Genomic DNA, 13,297 nt, shown 5'->3' on the forward strand with positions numbered 1-13,297 from the left:
CTCTATTCTCCTTTTTTTAAGGAAGGAGAAACACTCAAGGGAAACTACTTACTGTCTGAGGAATCTCCAGGAAAAGACAACAGGTGAGACACCAACTGGGACAGTGCAGGAAATTTCAGGCTCTACAACACAGCTCTCCAGAAGTAAACAAAGCCTAACGACGCCAGATGAAACTTCACATTAAAGGTCTGTCTTAACCCAATACATCATGCCCAGCTTTCAACAAAAAGAATTACAAAGCATACTAAAAGGCAAAGAATATAGTCTGAAGAAACAAACCAAGCATCAAAATCAGATTCAGATATGGCAGAGATTTTAAAGTTATCAGACTGGGGATTTTCAGTAACAAGGATGCATATGTTAAGGGCTCTTAGTAGTTATCAGAGGACTAGCAGTGGAGGCCTGACAGTAATAAGGCCACCTCACCAGTGGCGACGGAAACCACCAGGGCAGTCAGAAATTCCACTCCCACTGTCTTAGTCTGTTAAAGCTGCTGTAACAGAACACGAGAGAGTGGGTAGCTAATGAACAACATGAATTTATTTCTCAGTTCTCAAGGCCGCAAGTCTAAGATCCAGGTTCTGCTAAGGTCAAATGAGGGCCCGTTCTGGATTTCACACTTCTCGTTGTGTCGTCACAAAGCAGAAGGGGCAAGGAAGCTCTGCAGTCTCTCTTCTAAGGGCATTAATCTCATTCATGAGGTCTCTGCCCTGCTGACCTAATCAACTCCCAGAGCCTCCACGTCCTAAAACGATTGCATCAGGCATTAGGATTTCAACAATGAATTCTGGAGGGAGCACAAACTCAGACCACACTGTCTGAAAGTAAAGGCCCCTACCCACACTGTGTGTGTCAGTGGCGGCTGAGTGAGGAACACGGCCTTCCAGCTCTACCAGCTCAATGACAAGGTGCACCCTCTTCCTCTGAGCTGACAGTGTCAAAAGTGCCGACTGGAATATTTAAATGAGATTCAGAGCCTCAGAACACTCAAAATTTCCTGGTTCCAATTTTTTATTTTATTTTTAGTTTTTTTATTTTTTTTTAAACTTTTTATTTTATATTGGAGTATAGCCAGTTAACAACATTGTGATAGTTTCAGGTTCCAATTTTTTAAAAATCACTTGTCATTTTAAGAAGCAGGAAGAGGATACTCCCTGGTGGTCCAGTGGTTAGAAATCGGCACTCTCACTGCCAGGGTGCCAGGTTCGACCCCCGGTTGGGGAACTAAGATCCTGCAAACCACACGGTGCAGCCAATAAACAAACAAGAAGGAAGATGTCAAACTGAATGACAGGAGACAATAAACAGACACCACAGTGAGACTGACAGAATTATCTGACAAAGATGTTAAAGCAAGCAACACATAAATCACTGACTGATCACTCACAAAGACATCTGAAACAAATAAAAAATTAGAACACCTCAGCAAAGGAATATATACACAAAAACCTATTCATCAAAATGGAATTTTACAACTGACGCCACAGAAATACAAAGGATCATAACACATTAACAACTACATGCCAGTATGACCAAGAAAACATGGAAAAATTCCTAAACCAGGAAGAAATAGAAAATATGAATAAATGAATTACCAGAAATGAAATTAAATCAGTAATTTAAAAACTTACAACAAACAAAAGTCCAGGACCAGATGGCTTCACAGGTGAATTCTAACAAATACTTAGAGAAGAGTGAATGCCTATCCTTCTTAAACTTTCCAAAAAGATGTACAGGAAGGCAAACTTCCAAACTCCTTCTGTGAGGCCAGCATCATCCTGATTCCAAAAGCACCACAGATGTCACACACAAAGAGAAAATGGCAGGCCAGCTTCACTGATGACGTATATGTAAAAATCCTCAACAAAATCTTAGTAAACCAAATTTAATAACAAGATAAACAATGATCAAAAGGGGTCATGCACCAGATCAAGTGAGATTTATCTCAGGGATGAAAGAACAATTCAGTATCAATAAATCAACCAATGACACACCACATTAACAGACTGAAGAATAAAACCATATGATGAGGACTTCCCTGGTGGCTCAGTGGTAAAGAGTCCGCCTGCCCAGGCAGGAAACACGAGCTTGATCCCTGATCAGGAAGATCCCACATGCCAAGGAGGAACTAAGCCTGTGCTCTAGAGCCCAAGAGCCACCACTACTGAGCCCATGAGCCGCAACTACTGAAGCCTGTGCCACCGAGAGCCCATGCTTCACAAGAGAAGCCCCCGTAATGAGAAGCCCGTGCACCACGGACTACAGAGTAGCCACCACTCCCTGCAACTAGAGGGGAAAAAAGCCTGCACAGCAACGAAGACCCAGCACAGCCAAAAATAAAAGTTTACAAATAAATCAAATATATAAAAATAATTCAGCTAAAAATAAATCCATATGGTCATCTCAGTAGGTGCAGAGAAAGCTTTTGACAAATTCAACACTCTTTCATGATAAAAACCCTCAACAAAGTGGGTATATGGTTACAGAGGGAACATACCTCAACACACTAAAAGTCATACACAACAAGCCCACAGCTAACATCATAGTCAACAGTGAAAAGCTGAAAGCATCTCCTCTAAGATCAGTAACAAGACAAGGATAACTACTCTCATCACTCAACATGGTTTATTCAACATAGTTTTCAAAGTCCTAGCCACAGAAGAGAAGAAAAAATACAAGGAATCCAAATTGGAAAGGAGGAAGTAAAATTGTCACCATTTACAGATGACATGATATTAAACGCAGTAAATCCTGAAGATGTTAGCAGAAAACTACTAGAGCTCCTCATGAATTCAATAAAGTTACAAGATACTAAATTAATATACAGAAATCTATTGCATTTCTAAACACTAAAAATTATAAACAAGGAAAACTACAGAAATTATCCCATTCACAATCATTTCAAAAGGAATGAAATACCTAGGAATAAACCTAACAAGGAGGTAAAATATTAACACTGAATACAGAAAATTATAAGACCAGAAATTGAAGGTGGCTCAAACAGATGTTTTTTGATTGGAAGAATAATATTAAAATGACCATACTACACAAGGCAATCTATAGATTCAATACAATTCCTATTAAAATGACAATGGCATTTTTTACTGAACTAGAACAAATAAATTCTAAAATCTGTATGAAAACACAAAAGATCCTGCATTGCCAAAACAATCTTGAGAAAGAAAAACAAACTAGAGGTTATCATTATCCCTGATTCCAAACCACAGTAACCAAGACTGCAGTAATCAAAACAGGCCTCTAAGATGGCAGAGTTGAAGGACACGTGCTCATCTTCCCCTGCGAGAACACCAAAATTGCAACTAGCTGCTGAGCAACCATTGAAAGGAGAATATTGGATCCCACAAAAAAAAGATACCCCACATCCAAGGGCAAAGGAGAAGCCCCAACAAGATGGTAGGAGGGGCGAAATCATCTTTAGAATCAATCCCCATACCCGCCAGAGACGCTTGGAGGGCTCAAACAAAACCTTGTGCACACCAGGCCCCAGAGACCCCACAAGAGACTGAGCCACACCGCCTTTGAGAGTGTGAGTGTCTCCTGAGGAGGCATGCGCCAACAGTGGCCTGTGGGGGGACAGGGACTCTGGCTGCAGCAGACCTGCGAGGCACAGCATGTGGTGTACGTCCTCCTGGAGGAGGGTGCCATTAGCCCAGCCATAGAGCCACTGAGCAGATGACCCAAACTGGAGAAGAGTTATACCAAAGAAGCTCACGCTCATTGCAAAAGGTCTAAGGCCCAAAACAGACTTCCCAACCTGGGATCCGGCAAAGGGACTGAGAATCCCCAGGGAACCTGACTTTGAAGGCCAGTGGGATTTGATTACAGAACTTCCACAGGACGGGGGACCAGACTCTTGGAGTGTACAACAAAAACCTGTGCACACCAGGACTCAGGAGAAAGGAGCAGTGACCCCGTAAGAGACGGAGCCAGACTTGCCGATGAGTGTCCCAGGGTGTCCGGCAGAGGCATGGGTCGACAATGACCTGCTGTAGGGTCATGGCAGTGAAAGGGAGGGAACACAGTCCCATCCATCAACAGAAAATTGAATTAAACATTTACTGACCCATCCATCACAGCAAGATCCAGATTCACCCACTGCCAGTCCCTCCCATCAGGAACCTTCCACAAGCCTCTTACCTTTATCCATCAGCAGGCAGACAGACTGACTGATGAAAACCACAATCACAGAAAACTAACCAAACTGATCACATAGATCACAGCCTTCTCTAACTCAATGAAACTATGAGCCATGCCGTTGTAGGGCCACCCAAGGCGGACAGGTCATTGTGGAGAGTTCTGACAAAACACAGTCCACTGGGGAAGAGAATGGCAAACCACTTCCGTATTCTTGCCTTGAGAACCTCATGAACAGCATGAAAAGGCAAAAAGATATGACACTGAAAGATGAACTCCCCAAGCTGGTAGGTGCCCAACTGTTACTGGAGAAGAGTGGGGAAATAGTTCCAGAAAGAATGAAGAGGTGGAGCCAAAGCAAAAACAACGCCCAGTTGTGGATGTGACTGGTGATGGAGGTAAAGTCCGATGCTGTAAAGAACAATACTGCATAGGAACCTGGAAGGTTAGGTCCATGAATCAAGGTAAATTGCAAGTGGTCAAACAGAAGATGGCAAGAGTGAACACTGACATTTTAGGAATCAGTAAACTAAAATGTACTGGAATAGGCAAATTTGATTCAGATGACCATTATATCAAGTACTGTGGGCAAGAATCCCTTAGAAAAAATGGAGTAGCCCTCACACTCAAAAAAAACTCTGAAATGAAGTACTTGGGTGCAATATCAAAAACGACAGAATGATCTCATTTTGTTTCCAAGGCAAAGCATTCAATATCACAGTAATCCAAGTCTGTACCCCAACCACTAACGCCAAAGAAGCTGAGGTTGAATGGTTCTACGAACACCCACAAGACCTTCTAGAACTAACACCAAAAAAAGATGTCCTTCTCATCAAAGGGGACTGGAATGCAAAAGTAGTTAGTTAAGAGGTACCTGGATGGAGTAACAGGCAAGTTTGGCCTTGGAGTACAGAATGAAGCAAGGCAAAGGCTAACAGAGCTTTGCGAAGAGAATGCATTTGTCATAGCAAACACTCACTTCCAACAACATAAGAGACGACTCTACACATGGACATCACCATATTACTGAAATCATATTGATTATATTCTTCGCAGCCAAAGATGGAAAAACTTTATACAGTCAGCAAAAACAAGACTGGGAGCTGATTGTGGCTCAGATCATGAACACCTTATTGCAAAATACAGACTTAAATTGAAGAACATAGGGGAAACCACTAGACCATTCAGAAATGACCTAAATCAAATTCCTTATGATTATACAGTGCAAGTGACAAATAGATTCAAGGGATTAGATCTGATAGAGTGCCTAAAGAACTATGGATGGAGGTTGTAACACTGTATGGAGGTGGTGATCAAAATCATCCCCAAGAAAAAGAAATGCAAAAGGCAAGATGGTTGTCTGACGAGGCCTTACAAATAGTTGAGAAAAGAATAGAAGCAAAAGGCAAATGGGAAAAGGAAAGATATACCCATCTGAATGCAGAGTTCTAAAGAGCAAGGAGAGATAAGAGAGCCTTCCTAAGTGATCAGTGCAAAGAAATAGAGGAAAACAATAGAATGGGAAGGACTAGAGATCTCTTCAAGAAAATTAGAAGTACCAAGGAAACATTTCATGCAAAGATGGGCACAATAAAGGACAGAAATGGCATGGACCTAAAAGAAGCAGAAGGTAATAAGAGATGGCAAGAATACACAAAAGAACTATATAAAAAAGATGTTAATAACCCAGATAACCATGATAGTGTGATCACTCAGCTAGAGCCAGACATTGTGGAGTGCAAAGTCAAATGGGCCTTAGGAAGCATCACTATGAACAAAGCTAGTGGAGGTGATGGAATTCCAGCCGAGCTATTTCAAATCCTAAAAGATGGTTCTATTCAAGTGCTGCATTCAATATGTGAACAAATTTGGAAAACTTAGGACTGGGAAAGGTCAGTTTTCATTCCAACCCCAAAGAAAGGAAATGCCAAAGAATGTACAAACTACCACACAACTGCACTCATTTCACACACTAGCAAAGTAATGCTCAAAATCCTTCAAGCTAGGCTTCAAAAGTACGTGAACTGTGAACTTGCAGATGTTCAAGCTGGATTTAGAAAAGGAAGAGGAAGCAGAGGTCAAATTGCCAACAACTGCAGGCAAGTGTTGAAAAAAGCAAGAGAAATTCCAGAAAAACATCTCCTTCATTGACTACGCTAAATCTTTTGACTGTGTTCATTTCAGTTCAGTCACTCAGTCCCGTCCGACTCTTTGTGACCCCACGGACTACAGCACGCCAAGCCTCCCTGTCCATCACCAACTCCTGGAATTTACTCAAACTCATGTCTACTGAGTCAGTGATGCCATCCAACCATCTCATCCTCTGACTGTGTAGATCACAACAAACTCTGGAAAATTCTTAAAGAGATGGGAATACCAGACCACCTCAACTGCCTCCTGAGAAATCTGTATGCAAGTCAAGAAGCAACAGTTAGAACCAGACATGGAACAATGGACTGGCTCAAAACTGGGAAAGGAGTACATTAAGGCTGTATATCATCACCCTGCTTATTTAACTTATATTCAGAGTACATCATGAGCAATGCCAGGCTGGATGAAGCACAAACTGGAATCAAGACTGCCAGGAGAAATATCAGTAACCTCAGAAATGCAGATGACACTATCCTTGTGGCAGAAAGCAAAGAGGAACTAAAGAGGCTCTTGATGAAAGTGAAAGAGGAGAGTGAAAAAGCTGGCTTAAAACTCAATTTTCAAAAAACTAAGATCATGGCAACTGGTCCCATCACTTCATGGCAAACAGATAGGGAAACTGGAAACACTGAGACTTTATTTTCCTGGGTTCTAAAACTGCTGCAGATGGTGACTGCAGCCATGAAATGAAAAGATGCTTGCTCCTTGGAAGAAAAGTTATGACCAACCTAGACAGCATATTAAAAAGCAGAGACACTACTTTGCCAACAAATCTTCATATAGTCTAGTTATGGTTTTTTGGTAGTCATCTATGGATGTGAGAATTGGACCAAAAGAAAGCTGAGTGCCGAAGAATTGATGCTTTTGAACTGTGGTGTTGGAAAAGACTCTTGAGAGTCTCTTGGACAGCAAGGAGATCAATCCAGTCCATCCTAAAGGAAATCAATCGTGAATATTCACTGGAAGGACTGATGCTGAAGCTCCAATACTTTGGCTGTCTGATGTGAAGAACTGGCTCATTGGAAAAGGCTCTGATGGTGGGAAAGATTGAAAGCCAGAGGAGAAGGGGATGATAGAGGATGAGATGGTTGAATGGCATCACCAACTCGATGGACATGAGTTTGAGCAAGCTCCAAGAGTAGGTGATGGACAGGGAATCCTGGTGTGCTACAGTCCATGGGGTGGTAAAGATTTGGACACTACTGACAGACTGAACTAATTGAAGCAAAACAATATGATACTGGCAGGAAACAGACACAGCTCAACGGAACAGAATAGAGAGCTCAGAAATGAGCCCACAGTTATATAAGAAATTAATCTATGATAACAGGGGCAAGAATACACACTGTGGGAAAGACTGCCCCTTTAATAAACAGTGTTGAGAAAGCTGGACAGCTACATGTAAAAGGCTCAAACTGGACTACTCTCTCACACCATGTACAAAAATAAATTCAGAGTAGATTAAAGGCTCAAATCTAAGACGTGAAATCAGAAAACTTATAGAAGAAAGCATAGGCAATAAACTAGAGCTCCACAAGAGAAGTCATGGCAATGAGAAGCCTGAGTACCACAACTACAAAGTATCCCCCCGTACCAAGCTCACTGCAACCAGTGAAAGGCCTCGTGCAGCAACAAAGACCCAGCACCCACAAAAATAAATATTAAATTTCAAAAACGTTTTATATGGAAATACAAAGGAAATTTAGAAATAGCTAAAACAACTTTCAAAAAGAAAAATAAGAATAAAGTAGAAGGAATCAGTTTACCTGATTTCAGGACTTACTCTATAGCTACACGAATTAAGTCTGTGTGGTACTGATGTAGGTAATAGACAAATGTTACAGGATAAACAACCTAGAAATAGATCCACAGAATATGCCCAAGTGATTTCTGACAAAGTGCAAAAGCATCTTAATGGAGGAAAGATACCTTTTCAACAAATGCAATTGGACAACCATAGGGTAAAATAAACAAAAAAGAACAAACTTCAACCTCAAATCTACACATTATATAAGAATGACTCAAAATGGATCAAGGACTTTAAAAATAGGAGAAAATTGTCACCTCTAAGAGTAAATAAAGAGTTCTTAGATTTGACACCAAAAGCATGATCTGTAAAGTAAAAACTAACTGGACTTCATCAAAATTAAAAACTTTTATGCCATGGAAGACCTTGCTTAAGAGGATAAAGGGGGAAGGTAGAGAGTGGAAAAAATTATTTAGTAATTTAGTAACTACATAGTCAACAAAGGACTAGTATCTAGATAATACAAGGAGTACTCAAAACACAACAGTGAAAATATAAACAGTTCAATTAGAAAACGGGCAAATGACATGAAGAGTAATTTCACTGAAAAGGATAAACTGATGGCTAATAAACATATGAACAGATTTTCACCATCAGTAGCCACTACAGAAAGTGTAAATTAAAACCACAATAAGGTATTACTACACATCTATCAGAACTGCTAAAATGAAATTACTAACACCACCAAATGCTAGCGAGGATGGGGAGAAATTAGAAATCATTCATCGCCACTAGGAATGTAAAATGACACTATCAGTCTAGTAAACCGGTTGGCAGTTTCTTAAACCATAAACAGGCAACTACCATATGACCCGGAAACTCATGGATATTTACTCCAGAGAAATGAAAACTTACAATGATATTATGATTAATAAGATATATACATTTTGGTCTTAATCCATGGTTCCTGGCACACAGCTCCAAAATTCCTATAATTTCCTAATTGACATAGAGCAAAGGTATAAAAATGGTATGAACTTAACAGAAGTAGAAGATATTAAAAAGAGGTGGCAAGAATACACAGAAGAACTATACAAAAAACATCTTATAATGACCTGGATAACCATGATGGTGTGGTTATCTATTCACCTAGAGGCAGACATACTGGAGTGTGAAGTCAAGTGGGCCTTAGGAGGCATTACTATAAACAAAGCTAGTGGAAGTGAAGGATTTCCAGCTAAGCTACTTCAAATCCTAAAAGATGATTCTGTTCAAGTGCTGCATTCAATATGCCAGCAAATTCAGAAAATTCAGCAGTGGCCATAGGACTGGAAAACGTCAGTTTTCATTCCAATCCCAGTAGAGGGGAATGCCAAAGAATGTTCCAACTACCACACAACTGAGCTTATTTTACATGCAGCAAGGTAATGCTCAAAATTCTTCAAGCTAGGCTTCAACAGTATGTGAACCGTGAACTTGCAGATGTTAAAGCTGGATTTAGAAAAGGCAGAGGAAGCAGAGATCAAATTGCCAACATCCTCTGGATCACAGAAAAAGCAAGGGAATTTCTGAAAAAAAATCTGCTTTATTGACTATGCCAAAGCCTTTGACAGTGTGGATCACCACAAACTGTGGAAAATTCTGAAAGAGATGGGAATACCAGACCACCTGACCTGCTTACTAAAAAATCTGGAGGTCAAGAAGCAACAGTTAGAACTGGACATGGATCAACAGACAGGTTCCAAATAGGGAAAGGAGTACATCCATGCTGTGTATTGTCACCCTGCTTATTTAACTTATATGCAGAGGATATAATGAGAAGTGTCAGCCTGGATGAAGCACAAGCTGGAATCAAAATTGCCAGGAGAAATATCAATAATCTCAGATATGCAGATGACACCACCCTTATGGCAGAAAGCAAAGAAGAACTAAAGAGCCTCTTGATGAAAGTGAAAGAGGAGAGTAAAAAAGTTGGCTTAAAACTCAACATTCAGAAAACTAAGATCATAGCATGTGGTCCCATCACTTCATGGCAAATAGATGGGGAAACAATGGAAAAAGTGACAGACTTTATTTTTTGGGCTCCAAAATCACTGCAGATGGTGACTGCAGCCATGGAATTAAAAGACACTTGCTCCTTGGAAGAAAAGCTATAACAAACCTAGAGAGCATATTAAAAAGCAGAAACATCACTTTGCAGACAAAGGTCAGTATAGTCAAAGCTATGGTTTTTCCATAGTCATGTATGGATGTGAGAGTTGGACCATAAAGAAGCCTAAGTGACGAAGAATTCATGCTTTCGAACTGTGGTGTTGGAGAAGACTCTTGACAGTCCCTTGGACTGCAAGGAGATCCAACCAGTCCATCCTAAAGGAGATCAGTCCTGGGTGTTCATTGGAAGGACTGATGCTGAAGCTGAAACTCCCATACTTTGGCCACCTGATGTGAAGAGCTGACTCCTTTGAAAAGACCCTGATGATGGGAAAGATTGAAGGCGGTAGGAGAAGGGGATGACAGAGGATGAGATGGCTGGATGGCATCACTGACTCAATGCACATGAGTTTGAATAAGCTCCAGGAGTTGGTGATAGACAGGGAAGCCTGGCGTGCTGCAGTCCATGGGGTTGCAAAGAGTCAGACATGACTGAGCGACTGAACTGAACTAAACAGGTGCTTATTTCTTAGCCTTGCAGCAGCCTCACATGGTAGGTTTTGTTATTTCAAATGTGGAAACTGAGACTCAGAGAGGTTAAATTATTTGTCAGAAAACAAAACAAATTTTTGACTTAACTTTTTTGGAACCCACCCTCACCCCACTCCCTGCCACATGCTCCCAAAGGGCAATATTTAGAACAGAGAATTATTAGAAACAAGTCACATATTCAACTTTAGAGAAAGCATTGAGCAGTTTATTACATATTAATGTAATTACTGCTGAGGACATATAAAATGATAGTATTTGGATGATGTGTATCTGAAATGTGAAGAAGAAATAACAAAAATACGTACATATTAGTTACAGTTATCAAAGCAAATGTATAAACTTTTACAATAGAAGAATTGTGTTTACCGGATAAATATTTTTCGGTTATTTATTTTGCAAAATTGCTCAAGTGACTAATTTCAATAATAAGGCAAATATAATTATCAATAGAACCTGCTTTGGGAAATAGAGTGAATAGTTGTTATTGTTGTTGTTGTTGTTGTTGTTTTAAAGGAAAACCAAACTCAGTAATTCCCTGGAGGCCCAGAGGTTAAGACTTGGCACTTTCACTCCTGTGGGCCCAGGGTTTGATCCCCAGTCAAGGAACTAAGATCTCCCAAGCCAAAAACAAAAAACAAAACACTGAACTATTCACTTCCAAGAGCCATGAATCTTGCCATTGCTTTATTAGGATATTCTGGGAAGTATTTTAAGGTCTCATAGGACTTCTCCCAATTACCAGAGATCCTGGCATCAGTCTCTTACCCCCACCTCCACTCTGAACATCCCTAATCTACTCGGGTAAGGACCCATTAGTTTGAACAGGCAATGAAGAATCACTGTCCTAAACAACAAGTTCAAAATGTTTTTGGCATTTTCTTTTATTTCCCCGCCCCCTACCTTTCTCTTTCAAGATTCTTTCAACAACTCTGAATTAAAGTCTCAGATGTATCCTTGGCATCTTTCTGATACTTCTGATTTCTCCGTACAGCATTAGCTATGTGATATTTTAATAAAGAAAGAATATTATATTAAGGAAAAAACAACAGAAAAACTTCCCAAGAAGCAGATACCTGCGTGTTTACAAGCCTGAAGTACACCCCTTCCTTCTTCATTAGTTCTCTGTGGCTTCCCTGCTCCACAATGACTCCATCGTCAAATCCAGCGATGACATCTGCATTCCGGATCGTAGACAGTCGGTGCGCTATCACTATGGTGGTCCGGCCTTCCCTGGCCTAGAGGGGAAAAGGACAGGCATGGAGGGCAGCAGGGTCACACCATCCTTGCACTGTTGATTAACACACAATGAAGCACGCAGATGGGGGTGTCTGTGGTTGATGCGACAGCAGCTCACCATCCCTGTGTGATCAGGGCACAAAGGCATCACTCACACGTGAATGGATACAGGTGACAAATTCTGGACCAGACAGGAGGCCAAGCCCCCAGGATGAAGATGGAAAACTCTGGAGTTTCTCTAATGTTTTCAAACCATTGTGAGGAGCCCTGGTTCTGAGTTATATGATATGCTAAAGACTTTAGCAGAAGCATGTGCAGAAGTTGTTGCCACATAAGGCCTTCTCCAGAGCACTTCTGCATGATTTCTTTTGAAGTGCCTGCAATTCTGTAATTACTGTGATTGTAATTCTGATGGACTATGTGCAGGCACCATAGGCAAAAACATATCCTGGGGTCTGGATGGTTTAAATTCTGGTTCAAAGACCATCTCAGTCACAAACTCTGGAGAGGGGCCAGTAACTGTGATTTTTAACAAATACTTTGGGTGGTTTTTATGGATACTGAAATCTACAAATCACCCCCTAAGTAGTTCAGTGAACTCACATGTCATTAGCTTGATGGGTTTATGAATGGGCATTTATACGCTGGAAAATGTCCATCAAATTATTCACGTTATGTCATTAACAATAGTTACTCTTTTTAATATTCATTACCCTATTAGACTAACAACTTCTTAAGACCACTCCTACCTACTCTGAGGCAATAAAACCACATTGTTAGGATGGTATTTAAGGTGTGGCCTAAATCACCTAAGCAGTTAAAAACATAAAAACGAGAGACTAGATTCCTAATAGCCAAAAAGTGAGAACAATCCAAATGTTCAGTTGATCAAAAGATTTTAAAAAGGTGGTATATCCATACAATGGAATAGCAATGAGCTAGGAAAAGAAACGAGATTCTGATACGTGTTTCAATATGGATGGACCTTGAAAATATGATGCTAAGTTAAAGAAGTCAGTTAAAACAGATCATGCCTTGTATGATTCTATTTATTGTAAATGTCCAGAATGGGAAAATCCAGAGAGAGAGAGAAAGATTAGCGGTTGCCAAGCATCAGGGTGAGGGTAGAATAGAGAGTGAGTACTATGGGGTACAAGGGGTGTTGTTTTTTTTTTTTGGGGGAATGATGAAAATATTCTGCAGTGAGATCATGCAGATGGTTGCAAAATCTTGTGAATATATTAATACTAAAAACCAGTGACTGTGCATTTAAAAAGGGTGAACTTCATGGCATATCAATCCTTT

General features: G+C 40.5%; 1 protein-coding gene across 10 annotated transcripts in view; it reads right to left on the minus strand.

Moving 5' to 3' along the window:
• LOC136171023 (phosphatidylcholine translocator ABCB4-like) overlaps window positions 1–13,297 on the minus strand; it is a 93,379-nt gene that overhangs the window by 18,938 nt on the left and 61,144 nt on the right. For 3 of the 10 annotated variants that reach the window (XR_010663736.1, XR_010663737.1, XR_010663738.1), the window contains exon 10: window positions 11,657–11,991. The exons of 6 other annotated variants lie outside the window; for them this stretch is intronic. Coding sequence is in view for 1 of the 4 variants with exons in the window: in XM_065939730.1 (XP_065795802.1) it covers window positions 11,830–11,991 (162 nt within the window). In the remaining 3 variants the exon portion in view is untranslated. The remainder of the gene's footprint in view (window positions 1–11,656; window positions 11,992–13,297) is intronic. One more of the 10 variants, XM_065939730.1, reaches the window with a different exon arrangement.

This window comes from Muntiacus reevesi, chromosome 6, assembly GCF_963930625.1.
Source record: "Muntiacus reevesi chromosome 6, mMunRee1.1, whole genome shotgun sequence".
Classification (NCBI taxonomy): domain Eukaryota; kingdom Metazoa; phylum Chordata; class Mammalia; order Artiodactyla; family Cervidae; genus Muntiacus; species Muntiacus reevesi.